The following is a 26,172-nucleotide window of genomic DNA, read 5'->3' as shown; positions in this document are numbered from 1 at the left end:
ATCAGCATGCCCAGAAAACTTGCACTCAAGAGTTTTAAAAGAGTTGACTGAGGAGCTTACTAGACCATTAATGTTGATTTTTAATAAGTCTTAGAACACTGGAACAGTTCTAAATGACTGGAAAAGAGCTAATGTTGTGCCAATATTTTAACAGGGTAAATAGGATGATCTGGGCAATTATAGACCAGTCAGCCTGACATAATTCCTGGGCAAAACAATAGAATGGCTGATATGGGACTCAATTAATAAAGACTTGAAGGAGGGTAATATAATTAATGCCAGTCAACATGGGTTGAGGGAAGAAAGATCCTATCAAAGTAACGTGTGTTTTTTTTTAATGAGATTACAAGTTTGGTTGATATAGGTAACGAAGTTGATATTATATGCTTAGACTTCTGTAAGGCATTTGACTTGGTACCACACAGCATTTTGATTAAGAAACGAGAACAAAACAAAATCGCCAGTGGCACATATTAAATGTATTAAAAACTGGCTAATTGATAGGTAACATGTTGCAAATGGGGAATGAACTGGGGGGTTTCTAGTGGGTTCCCCCGGGGATCAATTCTTGGCCCTCCGCTATTTATCATTTTTATCAATGACCTGAAATAAAATTTAAAATAATCACTGATAAAGTTTGCAGCTGACCCAACATTGGGGATGGACAGGTCACTCATACAGAGTGATTTGGACCACATAGTAATCTGGGAGCAAGCAATACAGCCAAATGTAATGCCATACATCTAGGAACAAAGAGTGTAGGCTGTACTTACAGGATGGGGGACCGGGAAGCAGTGCTTCTGAAAAAGACTTGGGGATTCTGATGGATAACGAGCTGAATATAAACTTGCGATGCAACATTGGCTAAGAAAGCTAACGAGATCTTTGGATGTATAAACGGGACTGTCGAGTAGGGAGGTTATATTGCCTCTGCATTTGGCAGTTGTACAATTCTTCTGGAATGCTGTGTCCATTTCTGGTGTCCACAGTTCAAGAAGGATGTTGAAACATTGGAGAGTGTTCTGAGAAGAACCAAGAGAATGATTAAGGATTGGAAAACCTATCTTACAGTTGTAGACTCAAGGAGCTCAATCCATGTAGCTTATCAAAGAGAAGGTTAAGGGGTTATTTGAACATAGTCCATAAGTATCTACATGGGGAACAGAAATATTACAATAGAGGGTTCTTCCTTCTACCGGACAAAGTATAACAAGATCCAATGGCTGGAAGTTGCAGCAAGACAAATTTAGACTAAAGTTACCTTTAATAAGTAATAAAATTTTGAACCGTCGGGGTAGTGGATTTTCCATCACTGGAAATTTTCAAATCAAGATTGGAGCTTTTCTGAAAAGATGTGCTCTAGTAAAACCACAGCTATTGGATTTGAAATAGAAATTAATTCAGGGACATCCTATAGCCTATGCTATGCAGGAGATGATCACAGTGGTCTCTTCTGGCCTTAAAATTGACGAGTCTATCAATTACTATTGGCGTTATGAGGTCCCCCTGCTACAGAATTCTCCTCGTCTACTGTGATGATGTTGCCAACACTTCTTAATTGGGTACAGATTAATGTCACACAATTTCTTTTCTTTTCCTTGCCAAATACCTGAACACAGAGATACAGTTTTATGGCTAGATATATATTCATCCAGTTGTACAAGAACTTTAAAGGCATTTCATGTGTTGCAAACTGCACACTACAGTCATAGAGCTAGGAGACAAAGATCTTGTCAGTTGTATTGCTGTGGGTTAACACCTTCACTGGTCAGCTGTGTTTATCACACGTAGGCTCTTCTTGAAGTATAGCTTTGGGGTCTTATTACAATCCCGTATGCTTTATATTCTGCTTTAAGGTGGAAGTACGAATTACAAAGTGTTGGCCCAGAGGCTTAACATCTGCACAAGAGGCCAAGGTTGTGTGGTTAGTTCGATCACATCACAGTGGGCTGGTGCAGTTTAAGAACATAAGAAAATGATGCATTTGGACTCTGGAAAGTAATCGGGATAGAGGATGGTGGCTAACTGCACATCTTGTCAAATCATCGTCACTAGTTTTGGCTTGAGAGAGAGACATGCAGTTTGACCTCCTAACTGAAGAAAGAATTCCATGCTACTGAATTGGAATGAAAACAGAAAAAAAAAATGTAGAAACAATTTTTTTCAAAAACAATCTGTTTTGGATGACTTGAAATGCTCTGTTTTGATTAAATCAAAACGTTGTTCCGATTCCAACATCTAAAAATATATACACTTCTACCTCGATATAACACTGTCTTCAAGAGCCAAAAAATCTTACCACGTTATAGGTGAAACCGCGTTATATTGAACTTGCTTTGATCCACCGGAGTGCGCAGCCCCGCCCCCCGGAGCGCTGCTTTACTGCGTTATATCCAAATTCGTGTTATATCGGGTTGCGTTATATCGAGGTAGAGGTTTATACATTTCAAAACGGTCATTTCAAAATGAAAAATCAGAATGCTTCGTTTCCAATATTTTTAAAACAAAACGTCATTGAAATGGACATATTCCCACAGAAAGTTTTGATTCTGATGAAATTCCATTTTCCGATGGAAACATGTTCCATAAAAAAATGGAACCAGCTCTAATTGTTATCTGAGGCTCCAATCCAGCAAGGCACTTAAGCACTTGAGTGGTCCCATTGAAGGCAGTTGGCGGGTTTCACAGTGTGGCTCTCCCCCATAAATGAACTAAGTTCAGCTACCTTGTACCAGGACAGATGCTCCCTTTTGGCCAGTTAAGAGGGCAGGACAGCACCTGGGGGCTAAAGGATCAGGGAGAGACAAGAGGAGGTCTCTGGGGAAATCAACAGAGAGCTGTCTGCAGGCCTTCCTTGGAAAGGAGGAGGAATTATCAGGAAGCCGGCAGAAGAGCCAAGGCCAGTGCCAGCAGGCTGAAAAGAGCTGAGGTCTAGGAAGCCAATGGAGGGGCTAGCCAACCATCCTTCCTGAGCCAGAAAGTCATGGCTGGAGAGGGCTGAAGGCTCAGAGCAACAGAGGGAGATGTCTGCTGGCTCTCAGTGTTGGAGAGCTGAAGCCAGAGGGCCAGAAGGCTGGGAGTGAGGTGTCATGAGGGACGCTGGAGCAGTACAGGAGGGCTGAGGAAGGTTGAGGAATGGTGGTGCTGTACTGGAGATCTGGGGCATGGCAAAATAACACTGGGGCTCTATTGGATGTTCTCTCTGGACTCAGGTTGTGGGACTTGGTTGGGACTTGTTTCGTTATGGTTTAGATGCATGGGTCTTTTTTAATAAATGAACCCCACAAGGGCCATTCGTACTCAGAAAGACTGCTTGGGGAGTCTGAAGAAGGGAAACGGAGGCAGGTGTGCTTGTCATGCCTCCGCCTGCCATCAGAGGGTGCTCCAGACAGGCACTACCCTATGACAGGGGTGCTACCCTTGTGCATAAAGTTAAGCATGGGCCAAAATTGATAGCAATTGCACAGTGTGATCTGATAGATGAGGTCCTATTATTATTTATTTTTGTAGCACCTATGAGCCTCATTCATGGACCAGGACCCCATTGTACTTGGCTCTCTTGATGGGAGGCCTTTAAAGGATCAGGAATGCCAGAAATAATGCCCAGCTTCTTGTTAATAAGAGTTTGTGCTTCTATTCTGCTCTACATGGCAGTGAATATTGACCTCTTCTTTGTTGTATGTTGCATTCCCCACCTCACATTAAGAGCAGTGGTTCCTGCATTCCTTTACCTCCAACACTGTCTCAGATTATGTATTAACAGGTCCAAATGCTTGACATTAAGGCTTTGTTGTGGTTGCAGCTCGTGTGCGTGTGTTTGGATAAGAGCTGAGATGCAGCCTGTCTTTTCTTTTCAAGCTCTGAAGATTTCAAGGGTATATCTACACTGCAACATAAGCCCATCCTTGATCCTGGGCTCCAAGCTAATCCCCCTTGCGTCTACACTGCAATTGCAGGGCTCAGAAGCAGGGTCCCAGGACCTTGCAGGACTGGAGGATCCAAGCTCAAGTTAAGCCAGGACCCAGGATCTGAGCCTTATTGCTTTGCAGTGTAGATTCAGCCCCCCAGAGAGGGTCCAGGGAGTCAACCGAATATAAGAACATAAGAATGGCCATACTGGGTCAGACCAAAGGTCCATCTAGCCGAGTATCCTGTCTTCCAATAGTGTCCAATGCCAGGTGCTTCAGAGAAAATGAACAGAACAGGTAATCATCAAGTGATCCAGCCCCTGTTGCCCATTCCCAGCTTCCGGCAAACAGAGGCTAGGGACACCATCCCTGTCCATCTTGGCTAATAACCATCAATGGACCTATCTTCCAGGAATTATCTGGTTCTTTTTTGAACCCTATTAAAGTCTTGGCCTTCACAGCATCCTTAGGCAAAGAGTTCCAGAGGTTGTCTGTGCGTTGTGTGAAGAAATACTTCCTTTTGTTTGTTTTAAACCTGCTGCCTATTAATTTCATTAGGTGACCCCTAGTTCTTGTGTTAAGAGGAGTAAACAACACTTCCTTATTTACTTTCTCCACACCAGTCATGATTTTATAGACCTCTATCATATTCACCTTTAGTCCTCTCTTTTCCAAGCTGAAAAGTCCCAGTTTTATTAATCGATCCTCATATGGAAGCTATTCTATACCCATAATAATTTTTGTTGCCCTTTTCTGTACCCTTTCCAATTCCAATGTATCTTTTTTGAGATGGGGTGACCACCTCTGCACACAGTATTCAAGTTGTGGGTGTGCCATGGATTTATATAGAGACAATATGACATTTTCTGTCTTCTTATCTATCCCTTTCCTAATGATTCCCAACATTCTTTTGACTGCTGCTGCACATGTAGTGGATGTTTTTGGAGAACTAGCCACAATGATTCCAAGATCTCTTTCTTGAGTGGTAACAACTAATTTAGATAATTTTATATGTATAGTTGGGATTATGTTTTCCAATGTGCATTACTTTGCATTTATCAGTATTGAATTTCATCTGGGATTTTGTTGCCTCGTCCTGCACACCACATTTCAGGAAAGATGTGGACAAATTGGAGAAAGTCCAGAGAAGAGCAACAAAAATGATTAGAGGTCTAGAAAACATGACCTATGAGGAAAGATTTTAAAAATTGGGTTTATTTAATCTGGGGAAGAGAAGACCGAGAGGGGATATGATAATGGTTTTCAAGTACATAAAAGGTTGCTACAAGGAGGAGGGTGAAAAATGGTTCTCCTTAACCTCTGAGGATAGGACAAGAAGCAATGGGTTTAAATTGCAGCTAGCGAGGTTTAGATTGGACATTAGGAAAAACTTCCCGTCAGGGTGGTTAAGCACTGGAACAAATTGCCTACAGAGGTTGTGGCGCAATATCTCAATGAATATTTTGCATCGGTGTTTAATGAGGCCAATGGAGGTATTAGGGATACTAGCACCGTGACAGAGGGGCTTACAGGATGGGGGATTACCGTATCCGAGGTAGAAACAAACCTTGAACACCTTAATGGGGCTAAGTCGGGAGGACCGGACGATCTTCATCCGAGGATATTGAAGGAATTGGCACGGGAAATAGCAGGCCCATTAGCGATAATATTTAATGAATCTGTAAACTCGGGGGTGGTCCCGTTAGACTGGAGAATAGCTAATGTGGTTCCTATTTTCAAGAAAGGGAAAAAAAGTGATCCGGGTAACTACAGGCCTGTTAGTTTAACATCTGTAGTGTGCAAGGTGCTGGAGAAAATTCTGAAAGGGAAACTAGTTGAGGACCTTGAGGTTAATGGCAATTGCGATAAATTGCAACATGGTTTTACGAAGGGCAGATCATGCCAAACGAATCTGATCTCCTTCTTTGAGAAAGTAACAGACTTATTAGATAAGGGAAATGCGGTGGACCTAATATACCTGGATTTCAGTAAAGCGTTTGATACTGTACCCCATGAGGAATTATTGGTTAAACTGGAAAACATGGGGATCGATATGAAAATCCAGAGGTGGATAAGGAATTGGTTAATGGGGAGAATGCAGCGAGTCGTATTAAAGGGTGAACTGTCAGGTTGGAGGGAGGTTACTAGTGGAGTGCCTCAAGGTTCAGTTTTGGGACCCATTTTATTTAATCTATTTATAACTGACCTCGGAACCGATTGCAGGAGTGGGCTGATAAAGTTTGCGGATGATACGAAGGTGGGAGGCGTTGCAAATTCGAAGGAGGATAGGGATATTCTGCAGGGAGACTTGAATGAGCTTGTGAATTGGAGTGTCAGAAATAGGATGAAGTTTAATAGTGAAAAGTGTAAGGTGATGCACTTGGGGATGACTAATAACAATTTTAGTTACAAGTTGGGGACGCATTGGTTAGAAGTAACGGAAGAGGAGAAGGACCTAGGGGTCCTTGTAGACCGCAGGATGACTATGAGTCGACAATGTGACGTGGCGGTGAAAAAAGCCAATGCGGTCTTGGGATGCATTAGGCGAGGTATATCTAGTAGGGATAAGGAGGTGCTGCTTCCGTTGTATAAGGCGCTGGTGAGACCTCATTTGGAGTACTGTGTGCAGTTCTGGTCTCCCATGTTTAAAAAAGATGAACTCAAACTGGAACGGGTGCAGAGAAGGGCGACTAGGATGATTAGAGGAACATCCGAAGAAGTGAGGTTTTTACTCACGAAAGCTTATGCCCAAATAAATCTGTTAGTCTTTAAGGTGCCAGACTCCTTGTTGTTTTCGTAGATACAGACTAACACGGCTACCCCCTGATTCCTGTCGTATGAAAGGAGACTAGAGGAGCTTGGGTTGTTTAGTCTGACAAAACGAAGGCTGAGGGGGGATATGATTGCTATCTTTAAATATATCAGAGGGGTAAATACAAGGGAGGGAGAGGAATTATTCCAGCTTAGTACTAATGTGGACACGAGAACGAATGGATATAAACTGGCCGTGGGGAAGTTCAGGCTTGAAATTAGACGAAGGTTTCTGACCGTCAGAGGGGTGAAATATTGGAACGGCCTTCCGAGGGAAACGGTGGGGGCGACGGACCTGTCTGGTTTTAAGATTAAGTTAGATAAGTTTATGGAGGGAATGGTTTAATGGTAAAACATAGTAGCCAAGGAATACCAAGCAATGGTGGGTAAATAATATAATGGCTAACAGAGGTCAGGCTAGAGACTCTTGCCCAAATGCTCGGGGTCTTACTGATCGCCATATTTGGGGTCGGGAAGGAATTTTCCTCCAGGGTAGATTGGCTGAGCCTCTGGAGGTTTTTCGCCTTCCTCCGCAGCATGGGGCAGGGATCGCTAGCAGGAGGGTCTCTGCCAATTGAAGTCACTAAAACACAGGATTGGGGACTTCAACAGCAGAGTCCAGGGAAGGGGTAGGGACGGTTTTGTGGCCTGCAGCATGCAGGGGGTCAGACCAGATGATCATAATGGTCCCTTCTGACCTTAAAGTCTATGAGTCTATGAGTCTGTTATTGGAGGATTTTAAGATCAGATTAGACAAACACCGGTCATGAATGGTCTAGTTATTACTTGGGTTTGGTCTCCACCACAAACCTATATTGGTATAACTACGTCGCTCGGGGGTGTGAAAAAATCCACAGCCCTGAGTGATATAGTTATACCAACCTAGCCCCCCGTGTAGACAGCGCCATGTCGGCAGAAGAGTTTTCTCCCACCGACATTGCTATCGCTTCTCAGGGAGGTGATTGACTAAGCCAACAGACTTAGAGTACACCTCTCCCCCGATATAATGTGACCCGATATAACCCGAATTCGGATATAATGCGGTAAAGCAGTGCTCCGGGGGGGCGGGGCCTACGCGCTCCGACAGATCAAAGCCAGTTCGATATAACGCGGTTTCACCTATAACGTGGTAAGATTTTTTGGCTTCCAAGGACAGTGTTACATTGGGGTAGAGGTGTATTTTCCTTAAAGCGCTACAGCTGCTTCGGTACAGCTGTGCCAATGAAGTATTTTAAGTGTAGACATGCCCCAGGTCCTGCATTGAGTAGAAGGGCTGGCTTGGATGAGCTATTGAGGTTCCTTCCAGTTCTACACTTCTATGATTATGCCTAGAGCGTCTATCTACAGCAATACAAATAATAAATACGCACTTACTTAATGTTCATCACTGAGGGATGCTCATCACCTTTCTCTTTCATTTTCTAGCTTGCGAAGATGGATATAGGCTTGAAAATGAGACCTGTGTGAGGTATAGTAATCTCTGTTTCTTAACCTAACCCCCTTTTCCCCACCCACTCCCTAAATTGCTATGGTAACATGTTGTCACAACTAAGGCTCAGATGTTTAAAACTCATAGTTCTTTCCTGTTACAGGTGCCCATTCGGCTTGGGGGGATTGAACTGTAGAAACCGTAAGTATGGAACGTCTTGTCCTTTCACATTATTCTTTGTTAGGGTCATGAGGACACAAATGGCTCTTCTATTTCTGATATATTTTCAGCCTGAACTGCAATCAGAGTGCTTTGTTCTTCTAATTAGCGGGGCAGAATTTTCCTTGGATCACCATTACCAGTCAGCACTAATGAGAAATTCTTATCCTTTTTTTATAAAATGGAGCTCTTACCCAATGCGAGAAAGTTAGAGTAGTAAGTTTTATTGCTGAACCAGCTGTGGTCGTTTGCTCAACATTAAAGCTGGTCAGAAAATTCCAACATTTTGGGTGGAAAAAAGTCCCAAATTGGGCCAAAAAGTTGAAATTTCAAATTTTTTTCTCAGAACAGAAATTCATCATATAGTTTCATTTAATAATATCAAAACGGTAATAATCTAATCTAATCTAAATGGCTAAACAAAATGAAACAAACAAGAAAGTCGTAACAAATCATTTCAAAATTTTACCATAGGACATTTTGTTGAGGTCTTCTTGTTCCTGCAAAAGGTTTCAATTTTGATCAAACTGAATTTTCCGATGGAAGAGTGTTCCATCCATTTTTTCGACCAGCTCTCCTCAACATTATTACACAAATGACTTCCTGGAGGCCTCCTCTGCACACATATAGACTCACAGACTTTAAGGTCAGAAGGGACCATTGTGATCATCTGGTCTGACCTTCTGCACATTGCAGGCCACAGAACCTTACCCACCCACTCCTGTAACAGACCCATAACCTCTGGCTAAGTTACTGAAGTCATCAAATCATGGCTTAAAGACTTCAAGTTATAGAGAATTCACCATTTACACTGGTTTAAACCTGCAGGGGACCCGTGCCCCATGCTGCAGAGGAAGGTGAAAAAGTACAGTCTGTCATGAGTTGATCACTGCTGCTTAAAGATGATCTGAAGTGAATTGGCAGACTTTTCGTTGCACACCTCTCGTATGTTCATAAGTACAAACTGTCCCAAAGAGGGGACCTGTTTTTGCATATCTCACAGTTCCCATTTTTCTACCCGGTCCTCCAAAACTCCCCAACTCCAGGTAAATCTACTTGACATAATTTAATGTCCTATTCAATAATTATTGAACAAGAGGAGATAATTCCTAATCCTTTTGCCTGATGGATAGATATGTAGCTATATACCTGTATACTCAAATATTTATAAGCCTGTTATCGTTTCTAAGTCAGTGAGGTCGCCTGTGTCTCTTGTGTTTAGCGTATCAGCTAATCACCGTGGTGATTGCAGCTGCAGGAGGGGGACTTCTGCTTATCCTGGGGATAGCACTGATCATCACTTGCTGCCGGTAGGTATCATAAACCAGATGCCAAATCCTGTGTTAGTGATGTTAATGGATTATACAGGACTTAGTGCCTCACATCTAGACCTGAAAGACCAAACATGCAGAGAACAAAACCTAGTGTAAACAATAGAGTTAGTGGAGATACCAAGGGATATATTGTACTTACACTTCAGGGAAAATCTTTTTTTCCCCAGGAGCCAGCTCAAGTAACTTAACTGAGTGCTGGGAATCATGTTCATTGGGATGGGGAGATAAAGGAAACCTGCCTGCTCCGAGCCATGGAGCAGAAAAGGAGCTGCCTTGCAAAGGCAACTCCAGCTGAGATGAAAGAAACAATTTATGCAATAGGAAAGACCAGAGGATATAGGGTAGTGGGTAATGCTCTTGTCCCCCTCCCCCCCGCAAGCCCCAGCCCAGCCCCACTGCTCAGACACCCTGTTCATGGCCATGTAGGAAGGCTCTGCAGAGCTAGATTCCATATCACCCATGAAGTGCAGGCCTCTACACGTTCTTACAAGTGCTGCCTCTCTTTGGTACCACAAAATTACTCTGGCCAGGAGGCCTTCTGTACCTATGGACTGGGAGCAACACTTAATTTGTGCCCCGCCATCTCTAGGCTTGGCAGTCCATAACCCCCCACCTCTGGGCTTGGCAGTTCATAGCCCTGGCATCTCTGGGCTTACCGTGTCAGTTATGAAAGTAAAAAAATTGCTTGAAGCCTGGCACCTAAAGGCTTGACACCCAGCACCTCTTTCATTGCAAATTAAGCATCAAATGAGAGGCAGGATTTCCCCATAGTTAAACAGAATTGTACTCAGTATATTTAATATAGTACAGTATTAATTAACCTGTGCCACACTTTTGTGAAGTAGACAAGTATTATGATACCAGTTCTGTAGATGGGTAACATGATTGTGTCAGGGTTGCCTAGCAAGTCAGTGGTATAGCAAAGAACAGAACCAAGGAGTCCTGACTCCTAGTCTTCATATCTAGGTACAAGATCACCTCCCTTCCTTAAGTAGACTATCCACTCAATAGCATATATGCGCATCATTGGGATATCACCCTCTTTGGGGACACAGTTTTGGATCTAAATCTCCTCCAAAGGAGATTCTCATAAGATACAGTAGATAGGAGGGTTGTTTGGGGGGCGGGTGGGTTTGAGATTCTGGGTGTTCAGACAGTTGCCTAGAGCATTGATCCAAGCAGTTTCAATATACATGCAAAATATGTCTATTCAAATGTACAGAAACTTGAGAAGCTTGACCTTTCCCTGACTTTTGACACTTCCATGACTCTTCTATGAACTAAAATAGATACATTCACTGATTTTAAGGCCAAACAGAACTATTATGATCATCTAATCCGGGGGGGCAAACTTTTTGGCCCGAGGGCCACATTGGGGTTGTGCAAGTGTATGGAGGGCCAGGTAGGGAAGTCTGTGCCTCCCCAAACAGCCTGGCCCCTGCCCCCTATCCACCCCCTCCCACTTCCCATCCCCTGACTGCTCCCCTCAGAATCCCCAACCCATCCAACCCCCCCTGCTCCTGGTCCCCTGACCACCTCCTCCCAGGACCCCCGCCCCCATCCAACCCGCCTGCTCCCTGTCCCCTGACTGCCCTCCCAACCCCTATCCACATCCAGGCCCCCTGACAGGCCCCCCAGGACTCCCACTCCCAACCCTCCCTGTTGCCCATACCCAGACCGCCCCCCCAGAACCTCTGCCCCATCCAACTGCCCCCTCCTACCTGACTCCCCCCCCCCCAGAACCTCCCGCTCCCTTACCCAACCCCCCTGTTCCCCGCCCCCTTACCTGCAGCAGGAGCTCGCAGCCGCGACACCCGGCCAGAGCCAGCTGCGCTCCCCATGCTGCCCGGCGGGAGCGGCAGGCCAGAGTGCGGCCTGCGTGGCGGCGTGGCTGCAGGGGAGGGGAGATAGCAGGGGAGGGGCCAGGGACTAGGCGGGCCAGGCAGGACGGTCCCATGGGCCGGCTGTGGCCCACAGGCCATAGTTTGCCCATGTCTGATCTAATCTGACCTCCTGTGTAAAACCGGTTATAGACTCTCACCCAGTGATTCCTGCATCAAGCCCATAACTTCTGTTTGAGCTAAAGCGCATCTCTTTTAGAAAGACAGGCAGTCCTTATGTAAAGACTTGAAGTGATGGAGAATCCACCACGTCACTAGGTAAGTTGTTCCAGGGGTTAATTACCCTCACTGTTAAGTCATTCCGACCTTAGTCGCAAGGTTTAGGCTTGTCTGCGCTGGCGATTCCAGCCAAGCGGGCACCAGTGCAAACCCTGACTATGAACAAGAAAAGAACAATTTTTACACTAGTGCAGCTTACCCCAGGGATAAGCTGCATTGGCAAAAACTGGAGTTTTCTTCACCTACAGTCCGGGTTCACACCACTGCCCGCAGTCAGGGCAAATCTCCTTAAATCATGTCACCGTAACAAGACAGCAAGGTCAATTTTGCCTTTTAACCTTTTTTTTTTTTTAACAGGAAGAACAAAAATGACATAAGTAAGCTCATCTTCAAGAGTGGGGATTTCCAAATGTCGCCATATGCCGAGTACCCCAAGAATCCTCGAGCACAGGAGTGGGGCAGAGAGACCATAGAAATGCAAGAAAATGGAAGCACTAAAAACCTGCTGCAGATGACGGACGTCTATTATTCGGTATCTATTCCTGGGTTCCATCTGTACTTTCTCTTTTGTCTGATGGTCCAGAGAGTGTATCCTTTGCTACGTGAGATGTGGACACATGGCATGTAATACAAAAGCAAATACCTGAGGTTTGAGGGTCTTGCGGGCACAGTTTCTGAGCCTGCAAACCATTACTCATGTGAGTAAATCTAATGCAGTCAATGTAGTTACTCATGTGAATAAATGCTGAAGGATCAGGCCCATATTTTGCAATGATGTTGTCCAGCAATATAAGAGGACCGTGAGCATTACTTTGTTTTGATTTGCATTTTATTTGCAAGGTAAATTTAAGTTTTTCCAGAGCACGTTTATTGGGATATACCATAGCAATGGAATTGACCCTTGTCCCTGCTCTCAGATAGCAAAAGAGCCTTGGAAACTGAGGGGTTTCCTAAACTTTTCTGAAGACCTTTATTATAACCAATAAACAGGAATGTGAGTTTTTGCAGGTTGTTGGTACAGAACCATCATTGTACAGCAATGACGAATATCCCAACAAGAGCCAACAGCGGTTTAGTGCTCACTGTGAGTAAGGATTCCACAGTCTAGGCGTTATGAAGCAAAGATCCTGTTGGCATCCAGATGTCTCTGCTAATTTACTATGGTTACTCAGCAGAGTTGTCTCTAAATGGAATTTTTTCAGAGGCTTCCATGTGGCATTAGCTTCTCTTTGAAAGTGGAGCTGCTAACATCTTTCTGGGCTCCCTAAGAAGGGTATTCCTGCAGCACATTGTGCTGATGTATTAGCGTTCTTCATGTGCGTAGCACCTCCCTTTGTGTTCAGTGATTGAGGAAGTGTTTGCTAAACCCTGGTAGTTTCCAGATCCTCTCCCCTTTTAATTACCAGGTGCAAAGGCTAACAGCTGTTCAGGCCTGTGTCACTTTGTTGATTGAGAGTTAGCCAAACAGTTGCCCTTGCACACACGTGGTGGTAAAAATAAATGTTCACAATGTATTAATGAGCCTCGCAGAGTCCTCCTATTCCACTGCTCTGAGAGTGCACATCATGGAATCAGAGATGAAGTCTAGGCATGTCCCTGTTGCTTGAGATATTTAAAATTAGACTGAACAAAAAAATACAAGCCCTAGAAAATAGCTAGGAACAATCCTGTAATAGCAGGTGGGATGGATCTGAGAGCTCATCTCAAACCACGACATTTCCTTGTAGCCACTGAAATAACTGTATTAAATCATTGCTTAAAGTTATGGTCCCGATCCTCAACTGGTGTAAATCAACATTTCATTCCCTCTGAAGCACCTGGCATTGGCCACTGTTGGAAGACAGGATACTGGGCTAGATGGACCTTTTAGTCTCACCCAGTATGGCCATTCTTATATAACATAGCTCCATTGACTTCACTGAAGCTACGCTAAGTTACATCAGCTAAATAAATGCCTGAAATAAAAGGGAACTCAGACAAGAACAATAAAAACAAACAAATTCAAGTGTGTTTCTATTTCATCATGTGAGTCTGGAGAAAGAAAAAATTTTAAGGCTACATTTGAAATAGGACTCAGGCCTCAGAATAAGAGCCTTTTCTTTTCTTTTCTTTTTTATACTATAGCCGACTGGTCTAAGAAACGCGGAACTGGAAAGAAATGGACTTTATCCTCCCTACACTGGTTTACCTGGATCCAGACATTCATGCATCTACCCTGGACAATATAACCTATCCTTTATTAGTGATGAAACCAGAAGAAGAGACTATTTTTAACATAATTGTGTGGGAGTGGAAGATCAAAATAGATATGTGTCCTTGTTTACCAGGTACACTCTGTCACGTGACAGTTCAGCTGATACCAGTCATAATCTTCACATACAGGAAGGACTTTGAACTCAAAAGAACACAGAGCACTGCTGCCTTGAAAACCCATTTGTAGTTGTTGAGTAGCGAAGATGGAGGGGAAGAATGAGCCAATATGCAGATCTGTAAAATACCCAGGTGGAAGTTTATGGAAGTTAACTTGTGCATTCCACTTTTATCTTCGCCATTGACGTCACATAACATGAATTTGTTAATAGATCAGTACGGACAGACTAACTGTTGCCTGCACTCTAAAATGAATACCACTAGGGAGTGTTTTGTTTACAGATATTGTAAAATTACAGATATTGGTCTGACTGCTGTGTGTTTCCTCTTGGCCAACTTTTATGCAAAGATGCACTGTGTGCTCTTTTTAGGTAGGAAGTGTATGTTCGTTTCAGACCCTTCTCTGCCTTTCCATGTTGTGATCTGCTTCCTATGCAACAAGGGAGCTGGATTGCCCACTAAATATTATTTTTCTTTATTGGTATGTGTCATTCTGTCAAGTGTCTCAGTGCTTAACTAAGCACTGCATCTGGCAATGATGGCTGAATTCATAGGTTGACATTTTCAAAGGAGTATGGGGGATTTAGCCACACCTCCTTAATTTTAATGGGAAAAGGTATAACTGATCCCTTGCACTGCTTTGAAAATCTCCTTTGTGTTTGGAAATGTCTGAATGTGACAGTGTATTGCCCACTGAGCTGCATTGTTGTTCAAAACTTGTGGTGTTATTTTGTGGTAAGTCACCATAGCAACCTCCAGCAGGAATTTAAATGCTTTTTAAAAGCAGCAAGATCAGATAAAGTGTTCGTTAATGGAGCAATAAATTACAAGATAAAATTGTTGAGGTAGATCGCATTGCTTTGCAGAAAATGTGTGTAGCCATAATGAACTTCAGGGAGAAAGTGGGCAAGAACAGAAGTATTATAGCCCTGGTTGGACGGATGTACCATGAATTTTAGACTTTGCATTGGATCCAGCCAGCCACAGCTCCCATGATTTCAATGGGCACTGCAGAGCTACTCAGCACATCAGAAAATCAGGCCTATTGTGGCCAGATGCATTTGACTGTGGGAGAAGCACAAGGCTTAAGGACTTCCAGCTGTCTTCTCTGTGTCAGTCCTGTTAGCTGGCAGTTTGCACTGGATTGACAGTTAGTCACTGCAAATGGAGCTGGTCAGGAATTTGTGACATTTTGACCCCCAAAAATTCAACATTTTTTGCAAAAAAGCATTTTTTACAAGCTTATTGTGTAGTCTGTGATTTTAGAAAATTTGAACAATCAACAACAAATTGGCATGAAAAACTATAACATATTTGTTGTGAAGGTCTTTCTGCATTTTTCAATAGGGTCTAACTTCACAGTTGTTTCATTGTTGAAGAACTCTTTAACTTATTTCACCAATCCTATTTGGTGATATTATGTAGCTTCCCTGAACACATTATTTTTGAAGATATCACATTTGGCTGTTGTAAAAATGTCTGTTGATCACTGAGGAAGAAGCTCCAAATAGATAATTTATTACATTCCTAACTAAGGGTCTGATCCAAAGCTCTCTGACTTCATTCTGTGCAGGGTTGGGTGCTTGGTGAAGATCACGTTAATCAAAAACACTTAGAGTTTGTCTTCACTGCAAAGTGAACTCGAATTATAACTCAAGTTGCCCCTAGCTCAACTCCCTTCCACACACAAAAATCCTTAACTCAAGTTAGCTGGTCTGAGGTGGGGTATAAACTAAACTCGAATCAGCTGTTAACATAATCTCTTTGCAGTGTGGCTGCAGGCTAGCTCCACTCTAGTGCCACTAATCTTACAACGCCTTCCCACAATTCTCCCTGTGTGCTCAGAAAAGGCTTACAAGTTCTCCCACAATACATGGGAAAGAATTTATAGAGTGGCTTCGCTTACTGCAGCGATTAACAATGGAACGTGCCCTTAGAGTTCTTAGCGCCACATTTGAGTGAGTACAGCATCAGTGTGGACGCAGGAACTTGAGTGCTATGTCCCAGAGTGACTGCTGTCGCTGGCTAAGATAACTCTAGAGCAGTAACTTTGCAGGGAAGGTCACATGAGTTAACTCTATAGTGAAGACAGACCCGCAATTAACTGACACTTAATAGTGTTTGTTTGCCATAGAGCCTGTGATCTTAAAGAGTCTTGCCCAGCACTCAGCAAGTTGTTGTGCCCCGTCTCAAGTGTGAACAGACACACAAGTAAGATTCAGTACTAGGCATTAGTTCTTCTTTGAGTGTAGTGTCCCTCTGGGTGCTCCACTTTAGGTGTGCCTGAGCCTTTGGCTGGAGATTTTTGGTAGCAGCATCTGCTTGGCCCACATATGTCCCCCACACCCCTCCTGCCCCACACCAAGACTATATGAGGCCGTGCGGACGAACCACCCTCAGTTCCTTCTCAACCACCTGCGGCCTGAGACAGAGTCTACAACTGTGCCTGTTCTCTACTAGTATTCGGAATTTAGTTTGTTGGTTAATATGTTCTGTTTGTAGTTGTTGGAACAGCTTTCTTTTTCTTTCTTTCTTTCTTTCTTTCTTTCTTTCTTTCTTTCTTTCTTTCTTTCTTTCTTTCTTTCTTTCTTTCTTTCTTTCTTTCTACAAAAAAGTTTAAAATGTTATTTAAAAATATTTTTGTTCATAGATATAGTTAGGGTTGAGTTCCCCCCCCCCTTCAATAGGGGTCAATTTGTTGTAATTTGCTTGGGATTGCTAGGCTTCCTGGGATTTAAAAAGTGCTTCTCTTGTCATGAGGCTATTCTAGTCATCAGCTGGATTATCTGTTGGAAGTGAAAACATTGGGTCTTTCTATGAACTCCATTAGGCTATTACTTAGCAGCAATAACGGCCTTTTGCATACCCATAAGGGGTTTGTTGCTCTTTGCTCATCCGGCCATGGTAAGATTCCTAAGAGGTTTGTTGAATCTCTGCCCACAAATCAGAGACTCTACTCCTAGTTGGGACCTGAACCTAGTCCTGCATTGCCTTATGAAGTACCCCTTTGAACCACTAGGTATTTGTTCTTTGTTAGATCGATCAATGAAGACAGTCTTCTTGGTAGCTCTAACTTCTGCCCAAAGGGTCAGAGAATTGGGGACTTTAATGGTGGACCCCCATTTATGGTATTCATTACAGAGCAAGTATCTCTGTGGGCCCATCCCAGATTTTTACTTAAAGTGTCCTCAGAATTTCTTATTTAATCAAACCATTCATTGCCTGGTTTGTTTGTTTTCCCCCAAAACCACATTGGACTAGTTAAGAAGCCATGTTGCATACTCTAGATGCATTAGCTTTTTATTTAGATAGGACCAAACCTTTCAGAAGGTCTCCTAGATTATTTGTATCCATTGCAGACAGAAAGAAGGGTTCGGTTATTTCAAAATAGAAGTTATCAAAGTGAATCTCTGATGTATTACAGTCTGTTATGACGAAACTCAGATTCAACTCCCTTCAAGAGTGGTAGTACATTCCACTAGAGTATTTTCTTCTTCTACTGCCTAGCTTAAGGATGTGTCAGTTGGAGACATCTGTAGAGCGCAACATGGTCCTCAGCCACCTATCTTTTCTAATCACTGTGCCTTGGTGTCTGCTGCAAGATCAGATGCAGCTGTAGCCGATGCAGTTCTCTCTTCTGTATTGGACCCTGGTCCAAACCTCTCACCTTCTTAGGGCTGTACTGCTCTGAAGTGGTGCACCCACAGGGACACTACTTGAGGAAGAAGGAGAGATTACTCACCTTGTGCAGTAACTGTATTTCTTCGACGTGTGTGTTCCTATGGGTGCTCCACTACCCGCCCTCCTTCCCCTCTGCTTTGGAGTCTCCTTTGTGGGACTTACGGTGGAGAAGGAACTGAGGACGGGTCATCCAGTGGCCCCATATAGGCTTGTTGCGGGGTACAAGGATGTGTGGGGCGCGTACATGGGTGCTGCCACCAAAAACCACTGATCAAAGGCGCAGGTGTAACGGAAGTGGAGCACCCACAGGAACATACATCTCAAAGAACTCCAGTTGCTGCACAAGGTGAGTAACCTCTCCTTCTCTGCACTTCATGGTAGTAGGTTTCAGACCCCTGTTCATGCCGTGTCCCTTCCTCTTGAGATTGCAAGATAAGAGAGGTGCAACAGAGGAATGTATCTGAGGAGACATTTGCTTAAGTGTGATCCATAGTGTGCAAATGCAACACTTAACTGCACACTCCGCTTTTTATGTTACTGCTGCAGGCAATAGGCAGAAGTAACAATGTGATAGTGCACCAACATTCTCAGGTCAGGGTCCCCTGTTCTTCCCACCCTGTTTATGGCTTTTGATCTTGCCCTGAACTTCATACCTGCCTTGTTCAGGCTCAAGCCCACATATGGTAATATTTAACATAGCTCAACTCTGAACAAGCAGGCAGTGTGATTCTTGCATAATCTACCCCTTCCTAAGGAGCTCTACTTAAAGGAAAACTCTAGTGATTAGTTCTAATACACAAAACAGCTTAATAGATAAACATAACTGGCTAGACAGTATTACTGCAGAAAAGGAGCTGATATTTATAGGGGATCACAAATTAAACATGAGCCAACAATGTGATGCAGTTGTAAAAAAGACAAATAACATTCTGGTATATATTAACCACTCTGTTGTGCACCGATGAGGCCTCAGCTGGAGTACTGTGTCCAGCTCTGGGTGCCGCACTTTAGGAAACATGTGGACAAATGGAGGAGAGTCTGAAGGAGAGCAACAAAAATGATAAAAGGTTTAGAAAACCAGACCTATAAGGAAAGCTTGAAAAACTGGGTATGTTTAGTGTTGAGAAAAGAAGACTGAGGAGGCACCTGATAACAGCAGTCAGATAAGGCTGTTATAAAGAAGACAGTGATCAATTGTTCTCCTTGTCCCCTGAAGGGAGGACAAGAAGTAATGGGCTTAATCTGCATCAAGGGAGATTTAGGTTACATGTTAGGAAAAACTGTCTAACTACAAGGATATTAGAGAGACAAGGTGGGTGAGGTGATCTCTTTTGTTGGACCAACTTCTGCTGGTGAGAGAGACAAGCTTTCGAACCACACTGAGTTATTCTTTGGGTCTGGGAAAAGGTACTCCCAGCATCACAGCAAAATGCAAGTGGAACAGATTACTTAGCATAAGTAGTTAGCACATACAGTATTGTAAGGAACCATTCAATGTAGAGTGGCCTGCTAACAAAAAGAGGGGGTTAGTGGGTTACAGATTATGGTAATAAACAATAAATCCAGTGTGTCTCTTCAGTCCATGTTTTTTAGGGTCTAGCGGAGTAATGAATTTAAGCTCCCCGGCTCATCTTTTGAAAGTGTTGTGCAGTTTCCTTTGAGGATGAGGACTGAAAGGTCACATCGCTTTGTGAAAAGTGTTCACCCACAGGTGAAAGGGTGTTTTTGTCTTTTATCGTTTTCCTGTGCGAGTTCATTTGAGAGCTTAGGGATTGCCTGGTTTCACCCACATAGTTGTTGTTGGGGCAGTTAGTGCACTGGATGAGGTACAAACTCATGTTGTGATAGGCATGTGTAGGATCCGTGGATTTTGAAAGGTGTATTGTGGGGGGTGTTGATCAGTGTAACAGTGGATGGATAGTTAAGCACTGAAATAGATTACCATGGGAGGCTGTGGAATCCCTGCCACTGGAGGTGTTTAAGAACAGGATGGACAAACACCTGTCAGGAATGGTCTAGGTTTAGTTGGTTCTGCTCATTGGAGGTGATGGACTAGAGGACCTCTCAAGGTCCCTTCCAGCCCTACATGTCTATGATTCTATGATAAAGGATCTAAACTTTCAAAGTAGCCGTTGGAAACCCTTGGCACTTTAATCAGTATTTCCATTCAGTGAATGGTGCTTTTGCCCCCCTCACTGGGGGCTGCTGTCTTAGTGCTACATCCCATCAGAGGCCCATCTGATGATACAAATGAGGGGCTTGATCCTGCAGCCCTCACACAAAGTAGCTCTGAGGCGTCTAATCCTGCAAAGTGCTCAGTTCCTAATGATTCACTAAGAGTTAAGGAGGCCCAATCGCTCACAGGAGTTGAGCTCTATATGAGCCATCCCATTGAAGTCAGTGGGACTACCTGTGTGAGTAAGGGCTGCAGGACCAGTACCTAGAACTGAAAGGATCACTCCAACTTTGGCTCATTAAACAGTCTAATTGTTAACTGTTCATTTTAATGTCTTCGTTTGTTACTAAGCGCCCCTTTGGGTGCATACCTGCAGCCTGTAATCACGTGTGCAGTCCCATTAAAATCAGCGGGATTACCCGAATCATAGAAATGTAGGACTGCGAGAGGCCTCAAGAGTGTTTCTCAATGACCAGTCCATGGACCAGCACTGGTCCCCAAGATCTCTCTGACACATTATAGCAAGGTAGCAAGCTGGTTCCTGGTATCAAAAAGGTTGAGAAACATTGATTCTAGTCCATGAGTAATGGCTGCAGGATTTTTCCAGAAAGATCTCTTATCTTTATTTTATTGAACCTTTGTACATAGCGCAGCAGGTAGAGATAAGAAAATATTTTTTTATACTAGCGTTTATCCTTTAAAGACTCCACATGCTTTTAGGCTGGTACCTAAATGAACTCTTGGGCTCATAGAGCTCCTGCACATTCTGTCTATAAAATTTTGGTTGCAAATTGAAACATAGCTCTTTCTCGCAGCGTACATTGCAACAACATTTAGGAAAGTTTGTAGTGATTATCTGCAGCAAGGATGAAATCTACCCTGTGTAAACACTCAGCACACAACCTATGCCTCATACAATTCTGACTTAAACTCTACTTAGAGGATTTAAGTGGGCCTTAGTGCATAGGGCTGGTAGTGGCTCTCTGCACAAGGGTGAATTTCACTTTTTGTGTGAAATTCTTCAGAAAACCAGTGTTATCAAAAATGTATCCTGTGAGTCACTCCACTTCGAAACCAGTCTTTCTGATTGCTGATCTCCTGCAAACACAGAATGCAGAGAATATAATTTTCCAATTTTTGCCAAATACCAACACAATCCTAACTCTGCTAATGCAGAGAATGCTAGTTGGGTGCAATGCACCTTAGTGTTGAGTGCTATAAACGGAACAGCTAGAGTCAGTCCTGATCATCACTACATGTGACGTGGATATGATACATTTTTTTCATTGTTTGCTTCAATTAAAAACAAAACACTAATCCTGTCTGTCTATTTTTATCCACTACATCTATTTCTATCTAGCTATCACCTTGGTAGCTAAGCCCCATACACTAATGGTACATGGTTTGTTATTCCTATCTGTAGGTCTGGAAGCATTCCAGATGATAAACCATTCCTCCTCTTTCTCTCTGCCCCTAGGGCAATATTTTCAAACTTTGGCACCTTATGTTAAGCTAAATCCATAGACACACACCTAAATCAAAGTACCCTGGTTTTTCCAATGGTTATGTTTCCTATTGTTAGGTACCCGAAACTGAACATTTAGGCCACTCTTAATACTGCTCCCATGTGTCATGGCCGTCATTCTCCTGAGCAAGGAGGGATGGACAGAACTCTGTTCAGAGTGTTTCAGTATTGCTGATTAAGGCGACAAGGGGTTCAGCAAGATGAGGTGTATCCCATCTCCACTTACGCATCCACCATACATTTAGCATGTTGCATCTGCAGGTCTCCTAGCCCCTGCTGGCATGCAGAGCAAGAGACCAGGAGTAGGCATCAAAGCTAGGTCAGCTTGCTTGGCAGATCATAGCAGAACCAGGCTAACAGGCAGCCTTATAGGTGGGGTAGGAAACTTCGTTACTTGGTAGGAAAAGCTGTCTATGTGCTCGGGGTTTTTTTTATGGTGACTTATCAATTGTTTTGACACCGCTGTGCCTGAGGGGCTTTTATGGGCTGAATGCCCCCAATAGCCAGGCTCAGAGGGGCAGCCAACTTAAGACGACTAGAACTGCAAAATTTGGCCTGGCTATTGGGGGCATTCAAAACCCACTGCTAAATTTGAGGGGGGGACTTCTTTGCTTTGTTGGTATGATCTGCTGTTCCCCACTGGTTTGCAGTAGAATATGGCAATGTGCCAACAGAACTTCAAAACTTTAAATGGGGCCGTAACCAGAACAAAGAGCAGAACAGTCAATGCAGTTTGCCCTGTGCCCCCTAACACATTAAGCAACACTGAGACAATTCATCCTTGTTCTGTTGCCACATTTCCTATAAAGCTCTGACTTCCCTGTCTAATGCCATGGCACGCCAGCCCCCCAACACTAACAAGGCTCAGCACTGCAGGTGCATTTGCCTGAGATATCAGGAGCAAAATACATTTAAAAATCCTGTACAGCTGCATCTAGGTAGGAACTTGTTCCCTTCTAATCTATATTTCCCCTGCAGTATTCCACCGGACTTTCCCCAAGCACTGCAGGAGCCCTGTGATTAGATGTAGTGGGTTTGGCCATTACTGTAGAATGCTGTAGTACTTCATAGGGATTCCTTCCCAACGCTTGTCAGTTCCAGTCTCTTTTCCCAATTCATCTGGATTCCTCATTCCCTCTAGTCAATGTTTAATCTTCAGATTTCTTCCTTAAAATCAAAAGAAACAGATAGATTTTACTTAAATGTTCTTCTTTCAGTGCTATTTTTTGTGCTTCTTAGAAGACCCAGGACCTAATCCAATTTCCATTGAAGTCAATGGGAAAACACTCCCGCTGATTTTAATGGGTGTTTGATTCAGGCCTCGATTCACGCCAAGTTCAGGATGAATTGTGCTTCACTGCATGCATTACTTCAACTCTGGCCATTTGTATGACTATTTGCCACCTTGAATATTGTGTTTAATTTTAAAACATGAACTTAATATTGTAGCAAACCCAGTAGCATGTGAGCTTGTACATATGTTATTTTTCAAGATCTGGAGCACCTTCTTAAAGAGAGAATGAATGTGAATTTCATACATTGTTTTAGGTGGGGAAACCTTTAATAATTGAGCAACATTTCTTCTATACGAAGGCCTTCTAGAGCTAAAGATGGTGTTTCCTGTGCTCATAGCTGAGAAACCACTGGCCAATTTACTCTCAGATGCCCTGTTGGAAATAAGAACAGAGCATGCCACTTTACATGGGGTGCGTCTAATATACTGTGTGTGTCTTGTAAGTTTCACAGAGCTAAATAAATCATATTTATTTTTTCATTGTCTGGAAGACACAAAAGCTCCAATGCACGACAAAGACACATAATGATGCAAGAAAAAGAGTTGAACAATAAGCCAGAAAGAAGAAATAAATGGATCAGACAGTTTAATTATTTGGCTTTTTTGTTGTAAAAAACCTTGCTCCGTGTAGGGCAATAATTATTTCATATGTGATGCGTGTAATTTGGGTTCAACCTGAAGGATTGATGAGGGAGACCTGAGAAGTATTGGCCTTATGTTCTCTTGAAGCAGTAATTAAATGGTGAGGTCCCGGAGTGCCTGTTCTGGCAAAACTCTAATTGAAATCAATGGGAGCTTTGTCAAAGTAATAAGTGAAGGGAGTGGCCCACAGATCTGCAAACTACGACAGTGAGCTGTGGGAAAGTCCTAGGGAACGTAACAGAAAAGGATAACTTTTCTTGAACAATCCTACAGAATTTGATAGTGAATTGTATCCCTGCTATACAATCATGTAGAATGGTTAAAGAAGAACTTACAGGAAGGATATCCTCCCTTCTTAACTTACAGGAAGGATATCCTCCCTTCTTAAATGGTTTAGGTTTTTAGAGGAAATTCTATAAAGCCCTATTGGTTTAATCTCTGTTAAATTCTCTAGGACTTTTTCTTAAGACAAAGCAAACACGATACACAAATCATTACTACTGCTGGAGCAGTCTTCAGAATTGCATCAGTAAAATTCACCTTCAGCAAAGTCTGTTGCAAAAGGCAAAGATGTGACATTGGTTTATGTTTCTATTATTAAAATGCATGTACAGTCAGTAGACCCGCTTTCTGTCTTTTACATTGTTCTGGATTTCCCTTCTCATATCTCTGAATGTTAGCTTCTGAGTAGTTTTTTAATTAATTTTCCAAACCAATGTTATTTAAAGTTGTATCATATTTGCAACCTCCACTAATTATACAGCACTGTAGTAGCAAAGTATAATTTTTCAGGATTGGATTATTTTTATACCTGCTTCCAGTACAATTAAGTCTGGCGTTCTAGTCAGCATCATAAAAGAATACAATAAAACTATTAATATTATGACTCTGGACTTGTATTGTTGAATAACATTTAATGGGCATGTTGAAGGCTTTCTGGGTAGGGAAAAAACATCTAATGATAGAAGATGATCCTGAGAGCAAAAAATATGGTAGGTCTGAGTGGCAATACTTCCGTGTGTTGCTGAGTCCATTCCAGGGCTACATCTTTTTTCCAAAGTTGGTATAAAGGCCACGCAATAGAGGCCTACTTAGGAATAAAATCCCAGTGATACCCTGTTAACGCCCAAACATTCCTCAAGGCTGCAGTCTCTCTCGGCAGAGGCAATGCTCGCACAGCATCTGCCTTCCCCTTCTTGTCAAGGTGATTCCTAAGAAAGACACTTTGAGTGGACATTAGTTGTGCTTCGCTAGGGTTACACTTTAACCTGACAGCTTCAGGGAGCTGTAAGAGCTCATCCAGTCTCTGTAGATGGTCTTCTTTCACCCGAGTTGCTAGGCAGATGTCATCTACATACTGAAACACAACAGAAGGTTGGGAAAATCATGAGAACACCTGCTCCAGCTTGGCGTGGAGTATAGTCGGAGTGTTATGATATCCCTGGGGTAATCTTTCCCAAGTGAACTGGACTGCCTGGAAGGTAAATGCAAACCTGTACTGTGACACTCAGACTAGCAGTAAAGCCCAAACCCCATTACCTATATCCAGGACTGTAAACCACACAACCTTGGGGGCAAATGACTTAGTTAAATCTGGCATCTTAGCTATTGTGGTTGTATAGGAAGGTGTGGCGTGATTGAGGTGCCTGTAATCAATGGTAAGGCATGAGGAGCCATCCGGCTTCTGGATGAGCCAAAAAGGTAAATAAGCAGTTGATGTACATCTGTGAACTCCTTGCTCTAAAAGGGATGCCATAGGGACAAGTATAGGGGGCTAGCTTTATCCAGGAAGGGGTGCTGTCTTTGTGCAGGCATGTCTCCATCAGCCATGAAAACAGTAACTACCATACGCCCACAAATCATGCTTGTGTTTGGCACAGACATTTACATGGTTCAGACTCAATGCCTGTAACATCTTCTGTCCTGCATGTTTCTCTACCACTTTAGCCAGGTCATAGCCCACTGGCTTTTCCACTGGTGTCACCAAACCACACTCGGGTATGATTACTGGTCGACAGTCTAATTCCCTTGCTGCTGTAACACACAAAAGCTGGTTAATCAGATCAGCAATACCTCCAAGCTAACTGAGAAAAATATGATCCTAACAAATTATTGTAAGGGTTAGGTAATTTGATATTTGGAAATACAAACACTCTCCTCACATTTCCCACTTGAATTACAAGTGATTGTGAAAGTCTCACTATTACACAGATGTTTGTAAATGTGGCTAGCACTTTGGTTGTCCCTGAGGACCAGGGAGAATGTTGTGGATCTCCGTCCCAAATTATGCTGATGGCTGCCCCAGTATCGATAACAAAAATAAGATGGCAGCCCCTCGCCATCGCTGATATAGTGGGTCTTCTGGTTGTGTCAGTGCCTAAAGAGGCCCCAATACTACAGGAGGGTTATTGGAGTCATGCCTGTGGTTCCCTCCGTCATGGCCAGCTGACCTTGAAGCAGGGAGGAGAGGCCATGAAAAAGAGGAAGGTTCCTGTGAGGTAGCTCATGGGATGGGACGGGTGGGGCTGACAGGCTAGGATCATATCTTCCATTTATTGCTGAAGGCCTTTGACGTCTCTGTGTTATGCTGCCGCTGCTCATTGCAGTTTGAGCAAAGCAGGTCCAAATTCCTCTTTCTGCTAATCTGCAGGCGGGGTTGATCA

The 26,172-nt window shown here is 43.2% G+C and overlaps 1 protein-coding gene across 7 annotated transcripts in view; it reads left to right on the top strand.

Moving 5' to 3' along the window:
- HEG1 (heart development protein with EGF like domains 1) overlaps positions 1-24,392 on the top strand; it is a 95,465-nt gene extending 71,073 nt beyond the window's left edge. For 6 of the 7 annotated variants that reach the window (XM_024104814.3, XM_024104816.3, XM_065561533.1 and 3 more), the window contains 5 exons: positions 8,145-8,187; positions 8,312-8,349; positions 9,590-9,677; positions 12,179-12,353; positions 13,946-24,392. In XM_024104814.3, the coding sequence (XP_023960582.2) occupies positions 8,145-8,187; positions 8,312-8,349; positions 9,590-9,677; positions 12,179-12,353; positions 13,946-14,095 (494 nt within the window). In that variant the 3' untranslated portion in view covers positions 14,096-24,392. Of the gene's footprint in view, positions 1-8,144; positions 8,188-8,311; positions 8,350-9,589; positions 9,678-11,801; positions 11,861-12,178; positions 12,354-13,945 lie in introns of those variants that run through there. The other variant, XM_065561532.1, reaches the window with a different exon arrangement.
- The last annotated feature ends 1,780 nt before the right edge of the window (positions 24,393-26,172 follow it).

The sequence above is a fragment of the Chrysemys picta genome, chromosome 11 (assembly GCF_011386835.1).
Source record: "Chrysemys picta bellii isolate R12L10 chromosome 11, ASM1138683v2, whole genome shotgun sequence".
NCBI lineage: Eukaryota > Metazoa > Chordata > Testudines > Emydidae > Chrysemys > Chrysemys picta.
The sequence above is the reverse complement of the archived record's forward strand: the minus strand, read 5'-3'. Positions and strand labels throughout refer to the sequence as shown.